The sequence below is a fragment of the Parambassis ranga genome, chromosome 3 (assembly GCF_900634625.1).
Source record: "Parambassis ranga chromosome 3, fParRan2.1, whole genome shotgun sequence".
Taxonomy (NCBI): Eukaryota; Metazoa; Chordata; class Actinopteri; family Ambassidae; genus Parambassis; species Parambassis ranga.
Window position 1 is genome coordinate 14,914,804 of NC_041024.1, and position 17,042 is coordinate 14,931,845.

The following is a 17,042-nucleotide window of genomic DNA, read 5'->3' on the forward strand; positions in this document are numbered from 1 at the left end:
CTAAAGCTGTCTCAGCTGTATCAGCAACAACCGATGATAATATGTAACCTTAACATTTCTTTCATTTTATATACCCTGACCTTTACCTCTGCAGATAAAACCAAAGAGCCCGCTCTTCCAGCTCCCAAACCTGTCCCACCAGGAATTCACCCTTCAGTGGTCCAATCACATCATGCTGTCCCTGGTCTGATCTCAGGCCATGGACTCTACATGGGGCCCGGCGCTGTAGGGACGGGGCTCCCAGCCTCATTGATCACTCAGAGGGCCAATGAAGAAGAGAGGTGGTTAGCGCGGCAGCGTAAGCTGCGGCAGGAGAAAGAGGATCGTCAGTACCAGGTGTCTGAATTCCGCCAGCAGGTTCTGGAGCAGCACCTGGACATTGGCCGGCCGGCTGACACTCCAGATCACAGGACAGACTCACACAGGTAAGATGTCACCCTGACAGCTAAAGTTGGCAGTGCAGCCAAGTTGTGCAAAAACACATTTATATATTTATCCAAATGGCATTGCAGTACTTATTTGTCTTGGTGATTGTGTTGGTTTGCCTATGTTGTGTGGTGGAGACAAGCAGTTCTATGAACTGGGTTTCTCTCTCTGTGCCTGTGTTTTGATGCCTGGAAGGCTTTAGAAGTTTGTTTTCAGACAGGACAGGAAAAGGATTTTAAAAAAGATAAACCCTGTCAAAAGCAGCACATCGACTCTATGTTCGTCCATGTTACCTCCCAGCCTGACGTATAGGAAAACAGAAAGCTGTGTTAAGGTTGATGTTGGATGTGGGATCGTAATGACTGTTGTTCCATCACTAGGAATGGCAAAGTGGGACTGTTAGGATACGCAAAGTAATCCTCTCAACCTTGCACCGCATAAGCCCCCTACCTACTTCCTTTGTTAATGTGCTGCTGTTTGTGTTGTGTGAGTCAGGAGTGAGGTTGTGGTTAATGCTGGTAGAGCAGGACACACGCACGCACACATCTGCTATCAGTAACTCTACAGTATAATCACAGAATCACAGCTCACAGGCTGCAGATTGCAGATAAGACACACATTGACTCACGCATACACACACAGAAAAGAAAACACAAACAGGAGGCATAGATAATTTGACTGGTCATGCAGCGGGTGCTCCTGCCAGGTTTGATTTGAAAAGACGCTTTGACAGTGTCCATAACCCATCTGCCTTCTTTTGTTCCTCTTTTCGACACCATTTTCCTCCTCAAGTTTCTCCTTACAGATTTGTTCTCAGTGTACACACGTTTTTCTTCACATTTTTTTTCATCATTAAGTGTGATTCCCCTCCTCACAATCCATCAGTCTGCTTCCCCTGCCCATGTCAGTCTTTTTCTTCTTTGGCAGCCTGTCAGTTATAAAATTTCTTCTGGTTTCTGCCTCAATATACTGTTCTCATTCTGTGTGTCTGTGTGTGTGTGCGTGCACATTCATGCCTTACATTGCCTTAGTACATTGGCCTAACAGATCAAAAACAGGCCTGTGTATCTGGAGGACAGTGTGTGTCTTGGCCATATCCTCACTCTGCTCTGGGCTACTCTGTCTGGGCTTGATAACACTGCTTTGCACAGACACGCAAATCCACAGGCATACTGACATGGGTGGAAGGAAGGAGGCAAGGCATATGAACACTGTTGTGTGTCGCTGTATAATGTATTTGACTGGGAAATACTGTTTTGTTGATTTTACTGTATGCCTAACACAATTCCTGTCTCATTGTATCTCTACAGATCTATACCAAATCACCATGAACCAGGCAGCCGGGAACTCCACCCTCACTTAGGTGCCCCTCCTCCCCTCATTTCTCCCAAACCTCCACAGCCACCACGTGAACACCACCCTCCCCCTCCCACTACCCTGTGGAACCCTGCATCTCTTATAGAAACACCCTCAGAGTCCAGACGCAACCATGAGCCCTCAGGGATGGGACACTATGAGCTCAGTCGGCTGCCCCCAGGGCCTTCGAAATATGAGGATGGAGCCCGAAGGAGAGATGTGGGAGCAATGGAGAAATATCCCCCTCTAAGAGGTCCACCAGGCCTACCTGAGCCCAGCACATTCCTTGCTGATCTAGAGAAATCCACACAGTCCTTTTTGAGCCAGCAGAGAGCATCATTGTCTCTGTCTAGCCAGTATGAACTAGAGGGAAGCATAAAAAGCAGCGCTGGGCTAAAAAGCCTCCAGGGACACCCAGGGCACAGTAGACATGGACAAGGGCTAGGATTAGTCACTGGGACAGCAGTGGGACAAGTAACCACACTGGGAATGGGTCCAGACACAGTGTTGATCTATGATGAGTTCCTTCAGCAGCACCGGAGGCCCGTCAGTAAGCTGGACCTGGAAGAGAAGAGGAGAAGGGAAGCCAGGGAGAAAGGTACTTACCCTTATGACACCTGTTAGCCTGCGCTATTGCATGCTCAGAAAATTATAAACTATCATTTCAATGTAACACTCTTATTAGGGGATAACATAATTGGGAAGTCGGGAATGACCTTTGTGTTTACTGTAGGTTACTACTATGAGCTTGATGACTCATATGATGAGAGTGACGAGGAGGAGGTGAGAGCTCATCTCAGGAGAGTAGCAGAGCAGCCTCCACTCAAGCTGGATGACTCCTCAGAGGTAAAAACACTGCAAACACATATGTTTGCTGAGCTACACGATGGAAATATTAATGTTAATATGTTAATATAATGAGTCCTCGTGGTAAAACTACATGAAGATGATTTACTTTTCTCTGTACAGAAATTAGACTTTCTGGGAGTATTTGGCCTGACCACAGTGAGTCGGCGGGATGAGGTGGTGCAGCAGAAGAGAAGGAAGAGGAGGCGGATGCTCAGGGAGCGCAGCCCCTCGCCACCTGCCTTGCAATCTAAACGCACTCCTACTCCATCTCAACTGAGCACACGCTTCACCCCAGAGGAGATGGAAAGGGCACCAGAGCTGGAAGATAAGAAGCGGTTCCTCACCATGTTCAGTCTTTCCCATGTGACTGTGCAGCAGAGGAGAGGTAAGGGGATTCTAGTTAATATACTACATATAATCAATCTCTCTGCTATTCTTTATAAACCATGGTTTAAATCATTTTTTATATCAAGAAAGCTATTGAGTGATGGCGTATATATTTTACTATGTGACACAACAACAGGGTTAGAAATGAGTATAACATAGACCTGACCCTGTGCTCCTAAAATGCCATACACATTTTTTCATCTGTTACTAATATTTTTCCTCTTTGATGTCTTATTTCAGCAGAGTAAAGAAGCACACTGATGGGATGCTCATTTATCCCTTTAAAGTAGTGCTTCTCAAACAGCTCTACAGCTTTTCTTCAGCTGAGCTCTGCCTGTTTTACCGGCTATAATACATATGCTGACTCAAGCCTCAAAGGAAATTAAAAAGGGATGAAAAAATGACTGTGTCAACTTCTTAGCTCTAAATTATATGCAGCCTGAATTAAACAATGTAAGCACTATGGACAATGTAATGCTTTACATTGCCCTAGTTAGAAAGGTGCAGTAGAAGTTCTATTTACGTTCGCACACTCATGTTTGTGTGTGTCTTTGTAGACACTTGTTGACATAATGCATTTCCCAGCGTACTGTAACTAAATGTATGCCTGCAGTCCCTTTTCAATTAAAGTCTTTGCCTAACACCAAGTAAGGACCTACTAAAATGTAATATTCAAACTAGTTCTCAAAAAGACCACAATTACACACTGTCCAAAAAGTGGGTTTAGAGAGATAGTGATGCAATTCCCTTGGTTTACTGTTAACTGCCTACAGGTGGCAGTACACAACCTCACATACTGTGAGGTTACACCCTTTTACACATGAGTAAGTATTAATGAAAGCATGGCAGGACAGGATTAATGCTACATTTTTTTTGTTTAATCTTAGATAATGAACGGGTAGTGGAGCTGCTTCAGGCCATTAAAGAAAAGAGTGTAACCCTGGATACCATCAGACATGCGCCGCATCCGCTGTGTAAGAGCCCTCCAGCACAGATTTCTGGTAAGACACATGCCTGTGAACATACTCATATAAATTTTCTTTAATAAGTGTTCTTTAATTTACATTAAATGAATCTGTAAACATGTAATGTGGTAAGCTGGCTCTCAGTGCAGCATTACACATGTTGGTATGTGAACCTTATCATGACTAACATATGCTGAAATAATCCAGATCCAGCATTTGCCCAGCCTTCCTCTGAAGAAGACCACCACAATGTCAGACCACACAGCCCCTCCTCGCATTGCCCAGCATCCCCCAATGGCCACCCAAAGCCCCTTGGGGACACATTAAGACCAAAGGCACCCCCTTCTCCAGCTGTCTACCCAGACAAGGCCCGGGGGCCCAGTGAGGGACCGATCTCAAAGAGGAGCTCCAGCCTGCTAAACAGCTTGCGACCCCCACTCCCCCTGTCGGCTAAAGAGGGTCTTCATAGCGTCAATGGTCGCACAAAACCCTGGGACAGCTTCACCCCGGAGGAATTTGCCCAGCAGTTCCATGAATCTGTGCTTCAGTCCACTCAGAAAGCTCTGCAGAAACACAAAGGTAAACCAGATACCAGACAATTTGTGACCAACAAACCTCTGATAGAAACAGAGTGTTTAATAATGATTTTTAAAGTATATTTCTCCTTTGAATTAAAGCAATAAATGCATACAACTTTTTCATGACAATATTTGTTGTTAGTTTTTTGTAAAGATATCTGTATTAAATTCTTCTTTGTCACTCCTTCACACAGGGGCCACAGGGGTGTCAGAGTCATCAAACCTGCAGGAGTCCTCTGTTCACTACAACATTCCAGAGCTCCAGAACGCCCCTGGCCGACCGGCGCAGCCTCATTCGCAGTCTCACTCAAATGCACAGCCATTTCCCCATCCGCTCTCGCACTCTCACCCTCAGCCCAATGGGCAGCACTTCTCAGTGCCCCTGCACAGGGAGGCCTCTGGGATGAGGGAGGACCTGTCTGGTCCAGAGGACTCTGAGGAGGAGGAGGATGAGGAAGAAGAGGAGGCTCCTGTTTCCAAGTGGCAGGGAATTGAATCTATATTTGAAGCTTATCAGGAATATATTGAAGGTAGGCAGTCACACTGAACATGCAAAAGGTTGGTGTTGTAATGTACTGTACATACTGTCCATAGTCCTTCAATCTTTGCATCATTTTAAAGATTAGTGATTTGTAGCAGAAATCCACTCCAAGTATGTACGACACTACGGTTTTGTCTTTTTTTTCATCTGTTTCTCTTTCTGTGTCATCACATAGAGCAAAGTCTGGAGCGACAAGTACTGCAGACACAGTGTCGAAGACTAGAAGCTCAGAACTACAACCTCAGTCTGACTGCTGAGCAGCTGTCTCATACTATGGGGGTAAGACACACACATGACAATATGTAATTATATTATTAGCAGTGGTCAAGAAACCTTGCTTTTTGATTTTCCCTCAGAAGATCGCACATATGTTGTACTTTTGGAATAAATTATGGTAATTTTAGGACCACACTAGTTTTCCACTATACTATTTAATGTCTTTTATTTCCTTCTACCATCCTAAATAATGTTTGTATGAAATGACCTTGTGAGTTTTGTTATGCTTATATTTTATTACCTCTCGGTCATGTAGGACCTGATGTCCCAGAGACAGAAGCTGGCGGTTGAAAGGGAGAAGCTACAAGCAGAGCTGGAGCACTTCAGGAAGTGTTTGACGCTGCCACAGACACACTGGCCGAGAGGCAGTCATTACAAAGGCTATCCTCCAAGGTGACCCTGACATGCTATTCTGATGGCCTCCAGGCCCCAGCCACCTTTCCTTTCAGACTGATACCCAGAGTTTATTTTTCATGGCCTGGTCCTCATGGCTCCATGACGGAGAATATGGCTGGCTAGATAAGTTGAATGAATGAAAAGATGAATGGAATGAATGAATGGATAGATAGTTGAATGCACAGGAGACATGACCATTCAGTGAAGGACAGGCAGTCTTTGGATTGTGGCAAGCCGGGAACGTGCCACAAGCCCCTCAAGTGTGCCAATGTAGCCAACCACAAAATCAGCAGGAGTACGGGGCAGGAGAAGCTGTAGGTCAACACAAACGTGCACAGGCACCTGTTTTTCACATTCTTCAGTCCCTGCTGCTCTGTTATTCAGTCCCTGCATCCCTCACCGCCACAGCTACACAGACAATCCTGCCAATGAGGGAGCAGCTGCCCCCAGAGGGTGTCATCACAAGACTTGAAAGCTCCAAATCTCCAAACGAAGGCTTCTGGTCAGTTGGGACTGATTTTTATCACAGTGGCCACATGAGCTTTTGAACTGGAAATGCACTTAAGAATAAAAGCTGAAGAACTACCTGGTGGTACTGTGTTACAACAAAGAACTGTTCAAATTAGGGAAGAACTTAGAAAAATGCACATTTTTTGGAAAGAATTAAGGAAATGTTTATTTCAAAATAGAAATTTGAAAATAAGAATTTTAAAAGGTGCTTCAGCCTTGTATTGTACATAATATGAAGACTTAAAAAGAATTTTGTATGTTTTTATTACTTTAATCATTGTTCTTTTGAAAGAAAAAAAGCCTGCCATTTTTATATGTTTATGCTTTTTGGGTTGGAAGAGAAAGCCTTGCTTTTAGTGTTTGTACTGCTGCTGGCCAGAACAGCTTGTTTTAAGACATTTAGCAGAGTGAGAGAAAGCAGGATGCACTCCTCTTATTCTGTCCTGGCACTGCGCAGCTGAGACCCAGCCACAGCCACCTCATCTGGCCTCTTAGAGGTCCTGAGACATGGCTCCTGCCCTCTCATCCCCCCTCCTTCACAGCAACATGTGTCTGTTTTAATGTCCATTTCAGCAACTCCTCTGGTCAGCTTCACTGCTGCTGGCATGACTAGTTAGCTTGTGATATTCTCATGCAGAAACCAGATCTACAGTGACACACATAGCTATATATTTTTTACTTCAGTACTTGACTGACTTATTATTTTCTTAAGACATGAAGAGTTTCTTGAGAAACCAGAAGAAAAAAATGGTTTTTGATGCTTTATCCTACCGTTGGATCTTCATTTTTCTTTTTTTAAACATAATACAGGATTGGACTCAAACTACGACGGTTTTGCATAATGTTACGCCTTATAAGATCAAGCCCTTACCCGCAGCCACTAGAGTACATAGTGCCAAAATAAACAAAAACTAAACGGTAGCATTTTGGATTCTTCATTTTGATTATAGTTGCAAATTGGTAGCCAAACTTTAAAACCAGGACGGCCATGTTCCACTGCTGAATACCTTTGCCCCTCTCCTTACTGCTTCCTCCCTCACCTACTGTCCAAAGTTGCCAATATGATGTACATAACAGCTTTTCAAACTGGGCTTTCCTGGTACATATAACACACAAAGGGTAGCTTTACCGCGCAAACCTGTTTACAATTTGTAGGCCCTCATCAACGCTGCCCTGAGATTTGGCTAGTATTTCACACTGACTTTATACTCAGTAACTCCAGCCTATGTACAACTTAAGACCCTAAAGGACGTCAGTGAGGCATGTAGATCATTGCGGTGGTTGATGTGAAAGAGTGAAGGATTCCGTATTTTAGACTTCAAACAAAAGAAGCACAACTTCCCCATACACACTCTATGTTACAAGTGCCTCAAAAATTGGGAGCATGTGAATGAGTTGTAGTCCACACATTGGACATTCTACACCCACCATCAGTGATCAGGGACTTTACATCTTACATTGAAGCACGAACTGTAGTTTCACAACTGACACTAAATTTATGTATCCAAGTGCATCTGAGAACCTGTTTGATCATACAACATTTTTAAAAATGAGGCCTAAGTCAGATCATAGGAACACCCGAGTGCAGTCTGTCATTTTTTTCAAAGCAGAAGAGCGCTAACAGCGCAGCCTATCAGTAAAATGAGGGAGCATGCATGCTGAGGTAAGCTGCCAACGAGCTGGGGAGAAGGGTGCAGCGAGGCGAGCCTCATGCTCAGCCTCCCTGTGTCTCCACCCCATGCACGCCCATGCAATAGCCCCATTACTCAGTGGAGGATGTCTAGATGCTGTGAAATCCTGTTTTTAAATTGTACTTGTTTGAATTCATTGTAATGTAATATATTCTTTGTTGAATGTAGTAATTAGGTATTTATGAATATATGGCTGTGATTTCAGACAAAAAAGAAAATAAAATATTTCAAAAATGGTAAACATCAACCGCTGTCTGTTTGTGGGTATTAGTTCATGAAAAAGTTTAATGTAGTTTTTCCTGAGAGAAGTCTTCATAAAACCAGTTACCGTTATTAAGTTATTTTATTATCAAACAAGGAAACATGCATAAATTGTGGTTATTTTAAACTATCACTGACACCATACATTGAAGATTCAGATTTCGCAAACAGTAGGAACACATAAAGCATACATGCTTTATGTTCAGGAGTCTGAAAGGCTGAATAAGATGTTTCAGTTCATCGGAAGTTTCAAGCCTTTCAAAAGAACTTGGGACTAGATCAATACCCTTTTAGCAGGCCTTTGACACTTTGATTCAATAGTCCGTGAACTGTCCTTTACTGGAACCAGGCTGCAGATTGGAGCGTAGCTTGTACATGCAGTTCAGAGAATCAAGAAGGAATGTTCGTATGGTGTTGATCTCCATCAGAGTCAGGTTGTCCAGCTGTAGAGTGAAACAAGCCGAGTTAGTCAGGATGCATGGTCAGTGTTAAAAAGGTAAACGAGAAAAAAATGCCAATATTGCTCTGCCGCCCAATTCTTCATGTCTACTTCATTCAAAACAATTATTGAGTTAGAGGCAAATTAAGTTTTTAATGTAAGCACCATTTATATATTACATTATATTTTCACTCATAGGAGGTGCACACAGAGGCTATAATAGCTGATAAATAAATGACACAGTAGACTGATTGTCTATGTTTTTCCAGTAAAAAATAAATTAGGAGACTGCTGCAACTTCCTCTAATGAGTCAGTGTGCTGGACCTTAACGATGACAGGGAAACAGAAAGCAAACCACAAGATGAGGATAAAAGAATAATCCCAATTAATTTTACAGAGATCGACATGTAATCCTGATGATTTACAGAGGGCTACAAGGTTCCCACTTTACCAAACAAATGTCAAAGATACTTTAGGCATCAACAATAATTCAGTTCACAGTTGGTATGTTTTAAAGTCACCGTATTTCTACATAAACTACAGCATTATTGTAGCTGTTTAACACATCAGCTTCTCTGGATAAAATGAAAAATAACATTACAAAAAACAAAAGAAAGAAAGAATAGAATTCTAACATACGACCGCCAGATATTGAAGCATAATGATGAATGTTACCTTGGCATGAGCCTCCTGCTGAGTAATGAAGCTGTCAGCTGACAGGCGGAGTTTGGCGATACGAGTGTCCCATATGTCTTTGACCAACGTGCGTATCTCATCTGCTTTAGGGATGTTATCAGATGCGCTATGAAAAAAGACCAACACCATGTTAGAAAGGACCCCACGCACACCATGAGCGCCTCAGCTTATATCACTCACTGGTTCAGCAGCAGCTTAGTCAGCTCCATGTAATAAGGACTGGGAACAGGTGTGAAGGTGTTCTCTTTTCTCTCAAGCTCCCGCATCTCTTCCAGTTTTTCTGCACATTGGAGAAGGGAAAACAGCAGGAAATCACATGGACAGATCAAAATACATAAAAACACATCAATGCCTCATAAGCATGGCACGAAAAGGCAAAGGCAAGATAAGAAAAATAAGGTAACAGAAAAATTAACAACAATTAACAACAAGGAAAAGATTTTTAGGCACTATTACAGATGATAATAATAATACAAAAGTATTACAATTGATTTGCCTATTAAACCTATTAGTGCAGTGACTTTATCTAATGTTGCCATCTTGTGTTGTGTGGTAAAGAGCTAACATACTAAAACACTGTCATGCAACCCATCAAACAGTGTTTGCACCTTACCAACATCCATCCAGTCAGGAGGAACAATTCTACACTTCTGTCTCTGTTTGAGGTTGAGAGCCAGCCACACAGGAACATCCACAGGCAGGCCAGGGTTGAAGGGCCCCAGGTCTCCCTGAGGACAGAAACACACTGTACTCTGCAACAGGTCGCAGTTTTACGCCATCGTGCACTTATTCATTCTACGTGATGTAAACACAGCGTGCCCTTGGAGTGACTGATGTGTATGAACGCTAAACGTTTAATAGATGTGCTTACCCCGATCAAATAAACCTTGTCCAGACTGAAATTGGGGATAATCTTCACCACCTCCTTCTCAGCGAGGAACTCCACTTCGGAAGGATCCATCACTCTTTGTAGTTTAGTTTCTTAAACTTCACAACAACAGCAGACTTTTCCCGCGTTGCGAGTTGCGTGAAGCGGAAGTGACGACGATGGCATCAACCGGAAACAAACTCAGCACTGTATGTCGGTGTGTTTGCGGTCAAATTTCATGTTTTTGTAGGTAATTCCAGATCCAGATTCAGATCTACTTTAACTAGAAATTAAGGTAAGACACAAACAATACATTTTGGTTTACCACGTTTTGCTGTACAAGCTGGTCTAAAAAGAGGAAGTGGGCACCACGTGACGTAGCAGCAACACTTGCAGATAAGCGCCACTGGGTGGCAATATTCACCAAGAGATAAACGGAAGGGCCACATGTTCTCTGTGACATGAGAATATTTAAATTGCCTTTTAATGGGCCTAACTCTAGTTACTTGACTGTGTCAGATCCATAACTTAATATGACACAACCTTTATTTATCATAGCTACCGCATTTCCATGTCATGTATTAAACAATACTGTTGTTGAACATGCTTGTTATATTACCATATACCAAAGCTTTGATCACTTGCTTATGGGTTGTTGGCTTACAACGTAGGACCTATGGCCGTGTCCCTCCTGTCTTATCTCCTTTCATAAGGTTTTCCATCTTCTTTCTCCTTCAGTACTGGATATGTTCAAGTTTTTGTTCTAAATTCTTCTACAAAATGACATAAAATGCCTTATCAATATTGCCGCAAAGACATTAAATCATATAAACAAAATAAAACTGCAGTTCTGGAGCAGCTCAGGTTGTTACCAAACTTTTTTGTGGTAAGGCAGCATTATAAGACACAACATAATTTCACAAACAACACAAGGACACAAGGACTCCACATTCCTTCAAAAATCAGTTTCATTGTACATTCAGTTCATAAAAGTTGTCAAAAAATGTTACGATTCAAGTAATAAGCTTTAGCTGATTAATCCTAATCTCAGATACAAATGTGATGCTTAGCCACACAATAAATAATTTAATGAATAACACCTTTAAATAATTGATTTAGAGTGGCCAATTATAAAAAGCTATATTCCTAAAACAAATATCCCACACAAAACAAAGTTCACACATTCCTATCATCTGACTCAGCGTAAATTTCTAAAGACATTTCTGAACCTAAGTCAACAGCCGGTTAGAGACATGTACATCAGCCAGTTGTGAAGCACTCTAGTGTCACTAAGAGACATGCATCATACAAAAAGCTCTCATATAAACCATCCCTTTGTTGTTGCTGGTGCATTTACAGAAAGACTCAGCTTGGTACAGTTGGACCTTTAGGCTCCTGTGTGTCTGATTTTTCATTACAGCTTCTTTTTTATGATTTTTTTTTTTTGTCTTTACACTTTTACATACGACTTTTGTTTTAACATTTAAAACAAACTAGAAATTTAATAAAGAATATATTTTATGTTATCTCAAGTATAATCATATAATTTAATCATAGCCTAAATATTTTAATAATTCAGAACTTGTATGGCTAGTGGCTGTAAAACCTTAGAAGAAATATATAGCTCAAAATTCTAGGATTTAACCTTTCACACATAACTATGAATAATCACAAACCGTTGCAAGAAAAAAAAACATTGAAGTTGCAATCAAAAACATAACTGCCTCATCACTTCAGTATCACCTTTTAAAGGTGGACACAGGCCAACATTGTGTTGCGCTTGCCCTTCAGAGGCCTAACTGGTCAGTGCTCCACAGGTTCCCGTCAGTGTGGGAACCTTTTGATGGAACACAGACTTAAGTATTCAGCATGTTTTGTTCTTCTATGCTACCCAGTAAGTAGCGTCATGCATGCTGAAATGGCAGCAGTGTTTGGGTGCAAGTGTCCAGAGTACTCCAGACTAAGGGTCTTAGCACAGATCCAGGACAGACTTGTTGATCACAGGGTTGGTCCAGTCATTCCTTAAATCATCCAAGTGATTGTCAAAGTCAATCAAGTTCTCATATGACCTGCCCTCCAACAGAGCAGATGTGATCTTCTGTGCTTCGCTCCAGTCCTCAAAAGAGTCACTGCGAGACAAACAAAAACATCAATGTGCCAATTAATGCCTAAGTTATTGAGAGGAAAAAAAGAACAGAGGGAGACGTACTTGAATCTCTTGCACTGTATGTACAGACAGTCAACGTGACAATGTTCTGCGTAAATGTCACTGAGAATGTTTTGAATCTTTTGTTATTAATACTAATATTTGGACGTATATGTAGTTTAAACATTAGAACAACCTCTTGCTTGTTTACTAATGCTTTATACTTTTTCTCAATAATAAGAACAGGAACCTGCAGCAGACACTCAAACACTTACAAAGTTACTTCTCTGCATTTCCACTTGTTTTCATGGCGATCATAGATATGTACGATTGGCTCAAAACAGCTCATCGTTAATCTACTGTTGTCCACCTTCAGAAAAAAGAAAGAAACTAATTACATTCAGTGTGATATTTGTGACATGCATTGTAATTATTAATTACCAAAAAAAAAAGACTAATCCATTAATAACAGTTTAAATTAACTATTACCATAACAATTGCTGAATCGCTGAAGTTCTCAGAAATCCTGGCAGCCACTTTTTCTGCCACTTGGTTTAGTCTGAAACAGAAACCTTGTGTACATCAGAATAAGGTTCAGAGCAGGGTGCAGAGAGGTTGGTTTTATGGGAGCATCCATTTGCTTTTCTCACCTTGAATCCTTGGTGCGTTCGTTGGCTTGATAATATCCAGCAATTACATAACTATTTTCTTTACACCAAGTATCAATCTGAGGCAGGAGTAGGACAGATTAGGACAAGTCATTTCAGTTACATTTTCAAGAAGAGAAAAACAGACAGATCAGTTACCAGCTGATTAGGTAAAGATTATAGTTTTACCTACAGTTGTGATTTCTGGTACTGTTAAAGGGTATTTCTTTGCACTCAGAGGTGATCCTAAAATTTAATCTACACTGATCTAAACATGGGTACCACTAAACTGTGTTTTAGAAATATAGTGATAGACTGCACTGGTTTATGCCAGGTCCACACAGTACGTTAAAACTGAGCACACAGTTAACTTGACAACGACTTACCAGCGTTAAAGCCACTTCTAGCATTGGTGCCAGAGCAAGAGTTCCGTGAAACAGAGGCACACAGTCCACGCACAGGACTGGATCACTGTGGCTGTCTTTCTTTTTCTCCTTCGTTTTTTCTGCCACCAGCAATCCATTCACGGCGCTATGAGGATATTTGGCTGCGTGTAAAAGCATTTTACAGTAAGCTTGACTAGTCAGCTGGATAGGCATGTTTAGAAGAAATCCGAAGGCTCGACAGCTGCTGTCAAAAGTAGCACAGTGGCTAGTTGCACGGTGAGGAAGGACTGCTTTCTGCTATCGTTAGCTATCGTTACTTATCATGCCCGGGAGTAAGTAGAGATCTACCTGAGCAGCCACCCTACTGTCAGAACATACGGTCGGAGCTATGTCCTCTGGCGAGTACATATAAGCTTTTTAATTATCATAAATTTTTTCAGCCTTGCTGTGTGAAATGAATAACTCGTGAACAGCCAGAGAAGCTAATCTTACTTCCACCGTTCACTCGTTACTGAAGCACCGGTGGTGCCGTAAGTCATCAAAGAAATGTCGTAAAAAAGGGATCGTCTTACATCCGGGTCTGACGGAAGATTTACGTATTTCCGTCCAAAAGCAAGCATACTTCCCTTTACACCATCGGCGGACAGAAGCAAGGAAGATACAGTAGGTCGTCTTTTTGATTAACGGCATCTTTCTAACTTTAAGCAAAAACTTCATTTATAACGAATATGCACTGTGACATTATACACAAGCTTAGTATCACTGATACCCACGGACGAATTGAGAATTTCTAACTGAAACTAGCAAGCGGGTGATGTGACTTTGTCAGAGCGGGTCGGCTAACGTTCCGGGTACCTTTCCTTACCATTTAGCATATATTTGAAAAGGCAGATGCGGTGCACCGGTTGCAAATGTTTAAGGGGTATGCTTTGAGCTCGCTTAAATGTATTCTCAGTCATTTGGGGGATGGCGAATAATATTTTATTGTCTCAAAGAAACGGGCGTAATTGTCATTATTTTTTCCGGTCGGTGTGACCTTGCGTTTGCAGCTAATGCTAAGATTAGCAGTAGCATTGCGTTGAACCCAGTGTTCAGCGTAATGCTAGGTAGGTTAGGACGGAAAGGGTCAACAACAATAGTCCAACAGATGTCTGCTATTACTTCTAAATGCAATGTTAACATCTTAAAATTAATAACGGTATCAAGTATACAGATAATAAATACAAACATGTATGGCTGTTTCATAGACCTAAGAAATTGATTTTTAAAGGTTTTTACTGCTCATTGATATGTTTGGGCTCTGTAAATTGTAAGGTTATAGCAATTGTTGAGACTTATATGTATATTTCCAATATGTGAAAGCATTCTTTTTATTCAAAATTAATTAATGTGCCCTTTCTCACAGAATGCTGGCCACCAGAGCCCTCCGCCTTATTGGCAAACGTGCCATTTCCACATCTGTCTGTGCACGGGGAGGACATGGTAAATTTTTCAATTTGTAAATTAATTTGTAAATTAATTTGTAAATTAAAACACATCTGCAATTCTTATGCCTCTGAATAAAAAAAGAAGTGTTGTCATATCAAGTGACATTCAGATGTTCACACTGGTCAACACAGACTATCATTTTGATGACCTTCCAAGAGAAGGTTTGCTTAAAGTCATGAAGTCCAAATGTAATCGGTGTCACTGTCAACTCTTACAGGTGTTGCAAAAGTGGAGGACTACACCCTCCCTGTCTACCTGGACAGGCAGGACGTCCCTCTCCCAGAAATCAGTTATGTGCAGAAATTGAGTCCAGAGCAGAAGTCCCTAAAGGAGAAGGAGAAGGGCGCGTGGGCTGCACTGTCCCTTGATGAGAAGCTTGCACGTAGGAGTTTATGACCTTTACCTTCCCTAATGTTCATAACACCTCAACCTTTCAAGGTTTTGTTTCCAACCATTGCAAAATATATTCTAAAGCATTGTATTTTACATTTTCAGTGTATCGCATTAGTTTTGAAAAGAGCTATGCTGAGATGAACCAGGGATCTGACGAATGGAAGTCTGTGATTGGAGGAGTGTTTATCTTCATTGGTCTCACTGGTCTGATTGTTCTGTGGCAGAGAAAGTATGGTAAATATCACATGTATATACCACATGTTTCATTCTTCCTTGTGCTTCTTTTTTTACCAGTTTTCTTGCAGTTTAATCAGGATAGTGGTTTGACACAGTTTGTCTTTTTTACAGTGTATGGACCTGTCCCACATACATTCGACGACGAGTACAAGCAGAAGGAGCTGCAGAGGATGCTGGACATGAGAATGAACCCAGTGCAGGGCATCTCAGCCGACTGGGACTACGAAAACAAACAGTGGAAAAAGTAAGAGACCTAGAGGACCATGAAACCTACTTGAAGATATTGGCATACCAACTACACAAAACAAGAAAAACCTATATTTCTGTTTTTCAATTGTCCACGTTACCTCAGTCTTTGCATTTTGGAAGGCCACTTCCTCTTATGGTCTTTGTGTATTATAGAAATAAATTATTAACCAAATAAACTTCTAATTGTTTTTCTTTTTTTTTCATTTTAGTTGAGACAAAACATATATTGAGCATTCAAAACAGTGGCTCATACTACAAAAAACACTCCTGAAACACTCAAGTTTTGGAAGGAATCTAATTGGTATATACAGTTATAACATCCACCTAATTGTTTCAATTAAGCTCTTTCCCTCTATTTGAGTCCTTCATTGAAGTCTGCTTCAGCTTCCTCAATCCTAAGAATGAGGCAACTGTAATATTAAAACTAATACTAAAAACATACTAACTGAAAGGATCTTGTTGATGAAGATTCTCAGTCATCCAGGTCATCATACGTAGAGAAGATTGAAGCAAGGCGTCTGGACTTGTAGAGTTTTTCTTGAAGAGGTTTCGCTGCTCATCCAAGCAGCTCCATCAGTTCTAACTGTTTGGTGGGGAAAGGATCTTCCTTAATCTGTATCTATACTGTTTCTTTTTATCTAGGATGCTCATAAACCAGGGTGGCAGTTGGACATTTATTAAAAGCACATTAAAACAGGGCCACCTGAAAAGATCACAAAATTAATGGAGGAAGAAAATGAAACTGTCTTGCATGAATTCTGTTTTTACATTAACTTAAATATTGCAAGGTGCTTTATACTGTAATTCAAATTAGATCATGCCGAGAATCATGTGAAATGTCAAAGATTCTCAGTCCTCTAGGTTATTTTCATTCAATGCATTTTAATGTAGTTTGAGTATATGGGCTTCTTTTGTAAATAAACATGATTTATTATTTAACAAATATGAGGCATGCATCTAACTGAGAAGATAAGGACCATGTAACAGTTACCCTACACTGGCTGGGATCACCAGCGTTTGAGAATCACAGATAGCATCCATGCTGTCTCCTCTTGTTGCACTGACAGGAAAAAGACACCTGAGACGCCAACACAATGGTGTGTGATGGTGTGGCAACATCGCCACTAGCAGCTGATGTTTGTATTACCTACTCTGATCCTGTTCTGGGTGTTTAATCTTTCAGGCATAGCAGTAATTACGTCTGTCATTTGTGTGATGGTGTATCTTCATGTCAATGTCACGTTTATTTATATAGG

At 41.3% G+C, this 17,042-nt stretch overlaps 4 protein-coding genes across 6 annotated transcripts in view; 2 read left to right on the forward strand and 2 right to left on the reverse strand.

Moving 5' to 3' along the window:
• The window catches only part of LOC114433882 (genetic suppressor element 1-like), a 165,233-nt gene extending 157,017 nt beyond the window's left edge, over positions 1-8,216 (forward strand). For all 3 annotated transcript variants that reach the window (XM_028402643.1, XM_028402646.1, XM_028402644.1), the window contains 9 exons: positions 95-425; positions 1,737-2,380; positions 2,516-2,628; positions 2,752-3,016; positions 3,906-4,019; positions 4,191-4,562; positions 4,756-5,091; positions 5,278-5,381; positions 5,635-8,216. In XM_028402643.1, coding sequence (XP_028258444.1) covers positions 95-425; positions 1,737-2,380; positions 2,516-2,628; positions 2,752-3,016; positions 3,906-4,019; positions 4,191-4,562; positions 4,756-5,091; positions 5,278-5,381; positions 5,635-5,775 — 2,420 coding nt within the window. In that variant the 3' untranslated portion in view covers positions 5,776-8,216. The remainder of the gene's footprint in view (positions 1-94; positions 426-1,736; positions 2,381-2,515; positions 2,629-2,751; positions 3,017-3,905; positions 4,020-4,190; positions 4,563-4,755; positions 5,092-5,277; positions 5,382-5,634) is intronic.
• Positions 8,217-8,352: 136 nt separating this feature from the next.
• LOC114433679 (DNA replication complex GINS protein PSF2-like) lies at positions 8,353-10,405 on the reverse strand. Its single transcript, XM_028402323.1, has 5 exons — positions 10,244-10,405; positions 9,986-10,100; positions 9,553-9,652; positions 9,352-9,478; positions 8,353-8,679 (listed from the first exon to the last, which is right to left on the reverse strand). Exons 1-5 carry the CDS (start codon positions 10,331-10,333, stop codon positions 8,551-8,553), a joined length of 561 nt encoding a protein of 186 aa, XP_028258124.1. The 5' UTR covers positions 10,334-10,405; the 3' UTR covers positions 8,353-8,550.
• Positions 10,406-11,190: 785 nt separating this feature from the next.
• On the reverse strand, positions 11,191-13,947 carry LOC114433735 (ER membrane protein complex subunit 8-like). Its single transcript, XM_028402397.1, has 5 exons — positions 13,420-13,947; positions 13,037-13,113; positions 12,876-12,945; positions 12,662-12,756; positions 11,191-12,369 (listed from the first exon to the last, which is right to left on the reverse strand). The coding sequence occupies exons 1-5, from the start codon at positions 13,630-13,632 to the stop codon at positions 12,210-12,212; spliced, it is 615 nt and encodes a 204-aa protein (XP_028258198.1). The 5' UTR covers positions 13,633-13,947; the 3' UTR covers positions 11,191-12,209.
• Positions 13,948-14,000: 53 nt separating this feature from the next.
• cox4i1 (cytochrome c oxidase subunit 4I1) lies at positions 14,001-15,962 on the forward strand. Its single transcript, XM_028402399.1, has 5 exons — positions 14,001-14,082; positions 14,825-14,901; positions 15,125-15,289; positions 15,403-15,534; positions 15,649-15,962. The coding sequence occupies exons 2-5, from the start codon at positions 14,826-14,828 to the stop codon at positions 15,783-15,785; spliced, it is 510 nt and encodes a 169-aa protein (XP_028258200.1). The 5' UTR covers positions 14,001-14,082; position 14,825; the 3' UTR covers positions 15,786-15,962.
• The last annotated feature ends 1,080 nt before the right edge of the window (positions 15,963-17,042 follow it).